Raw genomic sequence first — 12,327 nt, forward strand, 5'->3', positions numbered from 1 at the left:
GCCATGTAAATATTGGGTAATTTTACTATATTGATCTTATTTTATTTCAGCACTTTTATAAGATCTCATAATTGGAGGTTCCTGATTTTAATGGGCAATTAATAATAGACCCTTGAGCAAGGTACACCGTACCGGCCAGTAACGAGCGGTATTGGGTGCACTGTACTGTACCAATTCAGTATCAGTACTCAGTACAGGTGGCGTACTAACACTCAGTACGCCAAAAATTCCATAACATATTGTACTGACACAGTACTAGTGTGGCACCGGTACGGGGTGTGGTACCGAGACCGCGAACCTTGCCTTTAAGTCTATTGGAGGCCATGAGCCCATGTAAAATAATAAACCCTATCACATAAGATGAGTTTGGAGGAATCATACCTTAAATTGTAGGTGCATCATATGTATATTTTAAGGGTAATCAAAGGGGAAGATTTGTGACCGCACAAAGTCCAACGTTGTTAAGATTGGGATTGTATCATAAATTATACAGGCTGTGGGTTTGGATTGCATATTATAAGATTCTTTCCAATTTCTATTAAATGGTGAACATGTACAGTGAGAAGCCTGACTATGTTGTAATTTGAATGAATAACGCATAAGAGACCATTATATATGGATATAAAAAGTTCACATTAAGCAAACCATAAGCTCATATATATCTTGTGCAAGATGCAAACACCATCTTTATGCAAACACCATGTTTAAGTATTCAACAGGTATATATGCTACTGATAAGTTTGTAGGATATCTTAATTTGATCCAGAATCTTGTAGGCCTGGGCCTAAGAGACCCAGATAAAGAGACACGATATGCTATTATTCACATTACCATCATCATTATCAGACGTGATACTCAAAACCTTTTTCTTTTTCTTTTGCCTTTTGATGACCAAACAAAGTTTCCTTCCTTGTCCACTAGTTGAACCTTATATAGCATCTTTGTAAGGATGTTTCTTATCTTTACAAATGTATAAAACTAAATTTTGATTTGAGTATAACCAACAAAGCATGCTTCGCCCTCTAGGGAATCAATACAGTGTCTCCTTTTAGGTAGAAAACTCAGAGAAGGAATTTTAAAACAAATGTTGAAGATAGCTATCTTCTTTCTTTTATTGAAAATCTAAGGAGATTGCTAATTTTAAGTTTTGCCAGCTTGCTTATTAGTTATTTTTTGTCATGACCTGGAACGCAGCTCTGCCAAGTACTGAATGTGACTACGATCTCGATCAATCAATGATTTGATTTAATTTGACCAATTTTCATGGAAGCATATTTAAACCTCAAGACATGTTATTATAAAGTAAATGGCCATTTCATAATACAAAGCAACTAAAATTTTATCCAAACAAAACTTTTTGCTACATATATTCCTGAAATCAAGCTAAGATTTATTTCATTCGATTGTCTTATGACATGCAAAAATAGTTCAGCATAGAGGCAAATATTGCATCCCTCAGTATTGGTACATTATGAACCCTCCGCGTACTTTACTAATATGGTCACTTTTATAGCTAACAAGCCTTACCTTAAGATTACATTAAGGATCTAACTCTTCCTTCTGTGTAGTAGCTTCACTATGTGCACCAAAAGCACTTTAAGCTTGGTAGAGCCTAACATTAATTAACCTTTCAATCTAAAATATCATAATTAAATGGTGAGCTACATAGCTTAGCAAGTACCCAAATATAGCAAACAATGTAGTATGAAGAAAAATAAAATGACAGGAATAATACGGATACATACTTATTAAAATTCATATAGTTAATGTACGATATCTTATAATACATATCCAGGCATATCTTTCTGTGTAAAATTATTTAAAGTACTCGTTGAGGGAAACACTAAAATACAATTAGAAACACTTGAAATGACTAGGTATACTTTGAAACATTTGAATGCACTGAAACTATGAAATACTTATCATGATCGTTTCAATACCAACTAGTCAATAACCAACTATTATACCCGCTAAAGGGTTCGCTGATCAATGGGCCCATTGGCTTAGGAAGTTAGGGTTCACCAAAACCAAACCTGCCAGTCAAGGGTTTGCTGCATCATGTCTCTACTGAGAATATGAAGGCCAGCAACTTATCCTGTACTCGCTGGGGTCACTACATCGTGTCTCTGTTGAGAACATGAAGGCCAACAACTACCCTGCTGCCTAGGGTCACTTATTACAATATGACTAACCAGAAGTGTTTGTTTCAATTCGTAACAAATGAAACTTTTCACTTTCAGGCAATATAATGATTAATGAACAGTTTGAATGACCAGAGTCAATAGTAATGTCTTTGATATATTTATATCATAATGACTTAACATTGATAAATTGGATGTCAAATAGACATTCAAAGCACATATTTTTCATAATCCACTTGCTATAAAACATGAGTAAAAAGATTGGGAAATTATGAAAACTTCGATCATTTACATATAACAATGATATATAACATAACTTTGTTTATGTAACGAAGCACAATGCTGAAATTAGAGTCAATAAGCTTCCTCTACTTTAGTTAGAAACGAGGATTTTAGAGAATTCATAGATAGTGAAGAGTAGAAACTAGAAAACCAATTTCTGATTCCCTAGAAAACTTGTAAATTATATGCTAAAATATAGATCATCAATTATGCAAGGACACTTACACTACAAGGTATGTCTAAATCTTCACAGCATAATTCCTTTTCTTCTATCTTGCTATCACTGTTTGTTTTATTTCCTTTCTTCACTAACCACATCCTATAAGTGACTGAGATTTCTAGAGTTTCCAAAACAGGATAAAGATGGCAGCACTCTCTTATTACAGGTCCTTACCAAGCATGAGGTGTCTAGCCATCACTATTTAGTAGCTAGATGTCAATTCTAATTTGGCTAGGTGGCTGATTTAGTACAAGGCTGTGCTTTACCATGAGGTGTAACAAGCATGATGTGGCATGTCCATCAAATTAGCATGAGGTGACAACTTGCTAACAAGTATGAGGTGGCAGCACAAGTATTAGGTGGGAAATAAGCATGGTGTAGCATTAGCGTGTGGCAGTTGCTCCATGATGCGGCCTTAATTCTCTAGCATTACAATTTAGTCCTTGAAATTCTCTAGCATTACAATTTAATCCTTAACTTTTCTTATTCCATCGTAAAGTGTTACTTGCAATAAAATTCGAGTCCTTACTAATATAATAACCATAGAAACGATTCATTTCCATTGCGATCCTAGTTATACATATAATACATATAGATTGCATATATAAATGATCATGTTATAGGCTCTAATATGTTGGGGTATTACATTTTATAAGCCAAAAAGAGAAATGAATCTTTGAAAATGGTTGCTCTAATCAATTTTGCAAGTAATAAATCAAGATCTAGGTTTTTTGGTGCAAAAGATCATAGAACCAAAATTCTGGACCTTACAATCTAATTCTGAAGATCTAAATTGGTGCTGACCCATGAATCTGATTTGGATGGCTGGAGTCCACTCTGATCTAGATCATACAACCCAGATGTTGGATTTGAAGATCATGAGAACAATGATGAAGTCCTCCAATTTTTTTCCAAGTAAAAGGGCTTTTAAGTCATCCTATTTCCTTGCTTCAGCATGGCATGGCCAGATACATGCTTGTGGCACTTAAATGCTCGACCATGAAGCACACAATTATGTGACATTTGCTTGAACATAGATATTGATGAAAAAGGGCTTTAAAATAAAAAGTTCTGAGGAAGTCCTCATCATATATTATTATTGGTAATATGTCATGATTGGATGCAACGATCAAGAGATATGGTAAACCTGTTAGTATCTACGAAGCTCTTAGTGTTGTAAAGCTGATTCTTGGTTTGAAGTATTAGATAATTATATATGTATAGATTTGGACTATTGCTTTAAATTTTTGGAATACTTATCGAAGAGCCTGAGATAATATGGTTAATTTATATTACCATTAATTGCCATCAATGTCATCAATCTGTGAGTGCACTTGCATATCTGAGCATGGTTGCATCTTTAATATTCAAGCCTATTCTCTAAATGATGTTCTTTGTGAAGTAGCAGCAGAAGGATGTTACTAGCTCCACTTCCGTCCATTGTAATCTTTGTTTTCTTTCCAACCAAAACTGCTATAATTTATGTTGCCTTAATTCTTGGGGGCCCCATTTTCTCCAGAGCTCCATGTGGAACCTGTCAGTGGGCTGTGATAGAACGACAAATTGTTTGTGCCAAGTTTAAGCACAGGAGTAGAAATGACGGGAAATATTTTTCATAATTAAAGCTGACAGAAATTCTGGAGGCTTCTATATTCCTTTTACTGACAGAAATACTCTCAGTTACCTTTTGTATGTGGTGTCTGGACTTGCTTCTCACCTCTTTCCATCAATCTACATCTCCAGATTTTTGACAGGTTACATGCAATTGTAATATGGTCAGTAATTTTTCTCAAATTTATTGTTTGGATGCTTGCAGTTGATGCATGTCTTCCATTTTCTTTCAGCTCCATGAAAGGTCTGCATCTACGGATTTGATTTTTTTTTTCTTTGGACAACAATTACACATCAAATAGTTTGATAACATACTAAATTCATGCATTGACAATTATTTGTTTAATGAATATCTTCAACATCTAGACTCTTGTAACTCGGAACTTTTTAAGTTACATCTTGTTTGATTTCAGCTGTTTTAATAATTACATCTGACCGTACTAAAGGTTTTTTGTCGGTTCTTGTGGTTTGGATTGTGGTTAAAGTTTCATAATTTCTTCTCCTAATAAATTGGTGTCACTTAGGGTAGCTTAAGAGCTTTTTGTAATTTGTATAGTTAAATTTCAAATTTTAAGTTGAATTATAGAATATTTGCAGATGAAATAGTTTGTAAATTTAAAGATAAATGAGATATATTCCTCTTAACATAAAAAAGAGATCATCCATAGAACTATTTTGGAGAAAGAAAGGCGATAATATTTAGCATATATAGGACTTGATGAACATTTATTTTGAATTCTTAACTCTCTTCTATATTCATATTTAACCTATTTGTATTATGAATGAGACTGCATCCTACCAAATTTGCAGTTTGCTTATGATTCAGCGAGTTAAGTAGCTATTCATCGGACAGCTTGAAGATACTCTCCCAAGATAACTACTTTTGCTAGTTTAACTTCTTCAAGTATAATTCTTTGTTTGCTTCATATGCTGATTCTCCATGTTCAATTATAGTTACTGAAGTCGATTTACTCAAAAAAAAAAAAAAGTTACTGAAGTCAGAGATTTTGTTAAACAGTATGTAAGGTAGCAATGCTTTAATTGTCGTTAACATTTGATATTAGTGGAGCTTCTTTCAAATTATCCTACTAGGAGAGTAGGAATCTACTATAATGTTGACTATGCCATTTATTTTCATTGCATCTCACGTGGTTGCTAATATATGCAGATACTGGAAGCTAATGAAAGAAAAGTCAGCGAAGTCCGTTTTAGACCAATTAACAATAATAAAGTTGCGGACCTGGAAACCAAAGGTATAAGACGTCTGGTTTCCACCAAAGTTATCAAAAGGAAGAATCCATCTGATCCCCCAGAGAAGATGGAAGAAGGCCACCCTTCTCAAGTCCAATTCCAGGGTACAATGGAAGGCTTAAACTGCTATGTGATTAATAACAAGACAACAGATGATCGTGATGGTAAAGATAGCTAGTAATTACATTGCACTCCAAATCTATCTTTTCATTCTTCTTACATCACCGAGAAGGATAGGCAATAAGAAAATAAAAGCACCCACATAAGTAACGAAAACCAGGGATGGAAATTGAAATGACATCTGAGATTGTTACAGGTGAAGGGAAGTATCAACATCTGCTTCATTGTAGTGAACTGAGCCACTGTCTCTGGGCTTATTAGGCCACAGGCTCATTGAGAGTGAGGTCTCAAGGGCCTTGAATTCAGGGTGATTGCCTTGTGTATCAATCTGTTGGGATGGAGGACCTGGGAGAGGCCTGGAAGGATGGATCAAATCCGGATGAAAGAACCACTTGGGTTGCTCGCAGTAGGCACTCGGGCTCTGGCGATCCCCATCAGCTGCAGGCACTCTTATGAGCTCTCTTTCTTCCCTCATCTCTTTGACTCTCTGTAGTTGCCTGAATCTCTCCTGCAGGAGGGCAATGGAAGAGTGGATGATAGGGTCGTTGTTTTGCCTCCCCATGATGCCAGTGTGAACTGAGACTCCAAAAGCACGGTAGCTTGGTGGGTTGATAGATGTTGGGATTGATGGGAGTGTGTTTGGTCCTAAGGATCTATCCGAGGGGCAGCCGTGCCTCTTATTTATAGGGAATGGATGGTGTCCTCTTGCATTTATTTTATATGATTCTGTGCCCTTTGATTGATCCTGGATGATGTCAATGAGAGAGGAGAATCAACTGAGGAGCTGCAAAGGCCAAGAGGGAAAGGCTTTGGGAGCTATCTCAAGAGTTGGGTTAGTGGATGGGAGCAGGAGTAAGCCACTTATTGAAAGGGAGATAGGGGTGGGTGTGTGGTCCAAGGGAGGGTGGAGGTTAGCATTTGGAGGCGAGTTTGGAGGAGAATATGAAGTTGTGTGATGGGTTTGTCGCCTACTCCTTGCCTCGAAAGAAACGATCTTTTAGTGGGTTTTGGAGGGGGGACTTCCCATCCCTTTCTCTTTTGTTTGCTTCCTGGATTGACTGAATGACCAAAATGAACCAATCCAGGCTGGAACTTGGGAGCAGTGCTTCACAATCTGGTCCGAGCCATTGCTGTTATAACGACATCCTTGTCTCTGTTTCACATTTCTGCATTTAGGGATCCAAATATTCTGGAGATGATCTAAAAGAAAGTTCTATATTGCTAAAGTATGCTCTTGTAATTTCTCACTCTCTTTTTGGTAACAGAAGCTTGGTGGAACCAATCTAGCTAAAAATATTCAGGTTCAAATAAATGGGTTCTCCCATAAATGGTTAGGCACATTGAAAGTGGTGCGGTTGGTGCAGTTTGTAAATTGATCTGAGACTTTGGGTACTCGAACAAATTAAGGTTTGAAATAACAGACATTATCATGGTTGGGTGCTTCTCTGTTATGTTACCTAAATGTAGCATTGGAGGAAAGCATGACAGCCAGTATAAGCGGTTATTTTAAAATTTACAATGGCCCGCATGCAGCCACTATTTTTCATCAATACCATTTCCTTAATAAAATATTTTCTTCGAAAACCTAATTTTCTTTTTTCTTCCGAAAATAGTTGTATTAACTGAAATGATTCTTTATTAGATGAAGAATGACTCAGACAATAATATTGTTAATTTTCCATATTGTTCTGTTAACGTATTATCACAATAGTTAGTATAACAGGTATTATTTCAGTAGCAAATCACTCGAAATCATGCAGGATTGGACGAGCGCTGGCTGTTCTGAGGGTTAATGACAATTTCTGTGGGATCTGTTTTAACAATATAACATCATTAGCGAAACCTTGATCCGAACCAGTTGGTTCTTTATGAGACCAGAGGAGGTGTTGGGTTTAGCTATCCTACAATAGATAGATGGAATTTATGGGTGAGATTGATAGAGAGAGAGAGAGAGAGAGAGAGAGAGAGAGAGAGAGAGAGAGAGAGAGTAGTATGGTTGGGAAAAAGGATGCGTGCAATGCGTTCATGCTTTAATGTGTCATATGAATGTACTCCAACATTCTGTGAGGTGGTGATGTTATGAGTGGAATGAGGACAAGGGGATTGGGAGGGAATAACTTAGTGGGGAGTGGGGAAGACCCGGCATGCTTCTAAACTATAAGCTCGCTCTCTTTCACACCACTCGATTTTCTCCTGTCTTGGAGTTATTTGGATGGGAATGGCATGCTGGTCTTTTTTTTTTTTGGGTTGAAGCCAGGAATTTATGTCAGCTGTGTTTAGGCCAAGTAAACAGCGCACATCCTCTGAGATGATGAAGTGAGTCCAAGTATATGAGTATATAACAATTTATTTCAATAAAAAAAGCTACTTTTTATTGCAAACTGAATTTGCCTACAACAAAAATGTCATGGTATTAATTAGTATCGGTAGAACAGCATAGTCGATTAGTCATTTCTTAAAGTTGATAAGTGGTCTGCATTTGTTCATTTGTTATCATCTCAAAATCCCCCATCATGCTGCTGATCCCAGAGTAGCTACCTAGTGCTTAGAGACAAAGGGGGTGGAATAGGAAACAATCAGGACATTTTTCCCTCTCCTCTCTCTCTCTCTCTCTCTCTCTCTCTCTCTCTCTCTCTCTCTAAACTTGGCTCACGAGCGAGCGCACGCAGAACAATAACTTTGTAGATGACACTTCTCATTTGTGTGTCCCCATGGGACAGTTTGGATACCCCAATCATCCTATCCATGGAAATTTCTATGCAGAAACGGTTTAATAACTCAAATTGCTCGTTTATATATGTTTTCGGGCAGGTGCTGTATTGGTCTAGCGAAAAGGGAGGAAGAATGAGTTTCCATATTCAGACAACTTGTAGTCCATTAAAGTGCTACCAAAATCTCTCATCTCACGCAAGGATTTTATTCCTAGAGGAGCATGTGCCATTGGGACGAGATTAAAAACTCAAGAGAAGAATCAGTGCTATTTCCAGAGTCATCAACTCCATGTATATTTTACCTATGTTCGATGATTGTTTGAATTGAAAGCATCCATCGTACTTGGAGCATCCATCGTACTTAGTACGTATCGATGTCCCGTAGCCAACACCCTGTGGCCTGTCCGTCCTTGAGCGTGCATGGCGGGGGGACCCCAACGTGCACGCGATCCTGCACTCAGCCCGAGAGCTCTCAATCCCATCAATCGCCTGCGCAACACCAGCTGCTGCTGCGTTCAGAGGGAGGTTTGCAATCATACACTGCAACATCAACCTTCCAACAGAAAAAATACAACATCAACCATTATTTTACTCGATGCGACTCAAATAACGCTAAAAGAAAACATTCTAAAAGCATTCTTCGACACAGATTCCTTCGTGCACTAGCGGATGATAGCAATACGACTGAAATGCTTCCAGTCCAAAGGTTCCGGCCGCAAAGGAAACTTTCCTTCACAGTAATAATCCTGTTTGTTCCCAGTTTAGACATCCTCGCTTACTGCCTCATGGAATTACTTTGGCAAGTGGTGGAGATACGGTAATTTCAGCACTGGACAAAAACATACTGCCAGATCAGCCTGCTGATCACCATGAGGTTGGTAGGGCAGTTTCTCAGTGTTCAGCATTCATTCTGAAGCCCAAGATCTAAATAGCAGTACTCAATTATTCGGTCATGAGCAATGCAATCATCAGTTTGAGACTCTAATATTGCCTATGCCTGTCAACGTTTGGAATGTTCCAACAAGAAAGAATACAAGCCAATTCAAGAGTAAAGGAATCAACCAAGTCATACACCTCTAAAAGCATAAATCTTCAGGAGCGAATCAGATGCATCAAGACATTAAAATCCAACCATGACTCCTGATGTGGCTATTATTCAAGGAAGCAAGAATAAAAATTCTGTTCGGATTTATCTTCTTGTTTTTTCTTCTAGCAAACTGGTTGTATTAATTAGATTTGGCTGTAGAACCTGAAGAGTCAGGTAGAATCAGGTCCTGGTGGCACATCGTTACGATCAAAAACCAAAACCCCATGTTCTGCCTTGAAACTCTTTTTTTTTTAGGAAATGTTCTGCCACAACAGTCGCCTTCAATAATTTGTTAGTTAGGTCTAAACCAAATCTCCATCGCACACTGGGGAAGGAATTAAACAATGAACATAATCATGTCCATGCATGAAGTGTATTTCCAAGTTTATATGGGTGTGAGAAGTCAGATAAGCTTTGAAAAACATTTGTATGCATATCCAGGTAGATTGATGAAAAAGATCGAGAAAAGTGGGAATATATAGACCAACGAGTGCACAGCCATCGAATTGCTAAAAGTTGTAGATGTTTCATCCTGATACTGTCTTCTGGCATAACCATAACTGTTCCACACATGCGTGCGACATGCAGATGCATGTCCCCGCAAGCACAAATACGAGAGAGAGAGAGAGAGAGAGCATTTGATCTCAAATGCTTTTCAATGAAATTCAATAACCGCCCTCTCAAAATGAAAAATCACACCATTCACGATGATCTACACATCTTCCAATCCCTTCAATGAGAGGAGAAGCCCTAAAAAAGAACAGGAGAGCCAGCTTCTTCGGGATGGCTCCCCCCCCCCCCCCCCCCCCCGCTCACACGCCCTCACGTGAGGTCGAAATCCTTAGGCTGGGCCGGTCTATGGAACGGGCCCAGTTTCAGGGTCTCACATCCTTCCCCCCTTAAAAAAAAATTTCGTCCACGAAATTTTCATACATGCAGGTTCAAGAGTAGAGAATATTTCTTTCAAATCAAGTCATAACACTCTTCAAATCAAAGTCGTCTTGTCTGATCAATGTCATAACAATTCCATTCACCACACTTCCTCTGCACACTCTGATTTAAACCTCAACATACCCGTATCAAGTCTAGATTTTTTTTTCCTAGAATTACTTGCTTGTTGGTACATTCATTATTATGTCTTAATCCGTGTGAACACTCTTGAAATTTAAAAGTTTATATTATTCTTTTGACAATAAATCAAAAAAATGTTATGTAACTATTTAATCTTTTCTAGCAGCATAATGAGTTGTCTAACAAAGAGCAGTGGGCATGGCAAAACAATAAATAGAAATAAATATTGGGACTAGATTAATACCTGTCGTCAACACATCAGAAGCTTGTGCATCTTGTTGTCTAAGTGCAAATACTCTTCCTTGAGTCTTTGGCCCCTGGCTTTCTTCCATTGCCTAAGTAGGTCTATTCTCGTTTCTCTGTGGGCAGTCTACAATTTTATGACCTATCTTACCACGTCTAAAACAGGCACCGGTGTTCCAATGGCAATCCTTGTCAGCATGAGCCTTACCACATCTAGAACATTTATTGATATTCACCTGCTTAGGGTTGTCACTCGTTGATTTCTTGTTTGAACTTCCGGCGTTTTCATTGCTCTGCCCCTGAAATTCATTCGATCTGTTCCTCTTCTTTTGATTTCTTTCCCTTTCCAACCGTTCATCATTAACTTCCCTTTCAATTATTAAAGCCTTATTTACCACAGCTGCATAGGTAGTCAATTCATAAGGTACCACTTGTTTTCTAATTTCAGTCTTTAGTCCCATCTCAAATTTATGTGTTCGATCTAGTTCATCTTTGACTAACTTTGGAACAAATTTGGCTAGCTCGGTAAATTTAGCTTCATATTCTGCAATAATCATATTTCTTTGCTTTAGATAAATAAACTCCTGCTCTTTCTGCGTCCTTACACTCCGAGGAAAATACTTATCATAAAATGCTCCTCGAAATTTTTCCCAAGTGAGTGGCTCCCTATCCTGCTCATATTTATGTTCCAACATCCGCCACCAGTTGAATGCCTCACCTTGCATCATGTATGATGCAAACAAAATCTTTTCATCATCCTGGCATCTCAAGACAGCAAATGCTTTTTCCATCTCTGTAAGCCAATTGTCTGCTTCCAACGGTTCTGTAGTCCCCTTGAAAGCTGGAGGAGCCAGCCTCTTAAATTCAGCTATACTGCTACGCTGTTCACACTGTTCCCCTCGTCCTTGCTGTGGTTGTGTCTGAGGCAACTGCGCTTGTTGTTGGAGCAACTGCTGTTGCACCTGCTGTTGCATCTGCATAAGGCCCACTATGGTCTGCATAACCTGGCCTAGGCCCGGCTCTTGTTGTCCTGTCTGAGTATTACTAGCAGGATTGACGACTCTCTCCTGCTGAGGGGTGTTACCAACTTGTTGGGGTGTGCTGTCATTTTGCGGGTTGGGTGCCTTATTAGTAGCTCTGCGAGTAGTCTTTCTCGTCCGACGTGGAGGCATCCTGATCTATGTCTATCAGATAGCAGCATACCAATAATAAGCTTACCAGTTCATTACAAGTACATAGAATGGTTGTTACAATCATCATAAACTAACATCCAATGTCCCTAGTGTCTACCCACCTACACTCATGTCATGTCAGATTTTCTTATCTTAGAATTTATCCATTCATGCTCTGATACCATAAAAGTTGTCACGCCCCCAGCTCGAGATCGCGAGCCGGGGTCCGCACCAACCGCCGCACACCCGTAGGAAACTCTCCCTACGAGCATGCAAGGCATCTAAACCAAATATCTCAATTATATAAATAAAATAATTCAGCTGAAATAAATGCAATCTTATTCCATTGACTGACACAAATTATAAAGTCTCACAGTTCTAAATACGCAGCGTAACAATAAAGATAAAACATCAATTT

At 38.3% G+C, this 12,327-nt stretch overlaps 1 protein-coding gene across 3 annotated transcripts in view; it reads left to right on the forward strand.

Annotated features, from left to right (window-relative positions):
• Positions 1 to 7,306, forward strand: part of LOC103714926 (putative DUF21 domain-containing protein At3g13070, chloroplastic) — a 56,275-nt gene extending 48,969 nt beyond the window's left edge. Inside the window, exons 14-15 of one of the 3 annotated variants that reach the window (XR_005512191.1) lie at positions 4,163 to 4,418; positions 5,423 to 5,510. Coding sequence is in view for 1 of the 3 variants with exons in the window: in XM_008802395.4 (XP_008800617.3) it covers positions 5,423 to 5,669; positions 5,822 to 5,886 (312 nt within the window). In the remaining 2 variants the exon portion in view is untranslated. Of the gene's footprint in view, positions 1 to 4,162; positions 4,419 to 5,422; positions 5,670 to 5,821 lie in introns of those variants that run through there. The other 2 variants (XM_008802395.4, XR_003387128.2) reach the window with 2 other exon arrangements.
• Positions 7,307 to 12,327: the final 5,021 nt, after the last annotated feature.

Source organism: Phoenix dactylifera, chromosome 6 (genome assembly GCF_009389715.1).
Source record: "Phoenix dactylifera cultivar Barhee BC4 chromosome 6, palm_55x_up_171113_PBpolish2nd_filt_p, whole genome shotgun sequence".
In the NCBI taxonomy this organism is placed as follows: domain Eukaryota; kingdom Viridiplantae; phylum Streptophyta; class Magnoliopsida; order Arecales; family Arecaceae; genus Phoenix; species Phoenix dactylifera.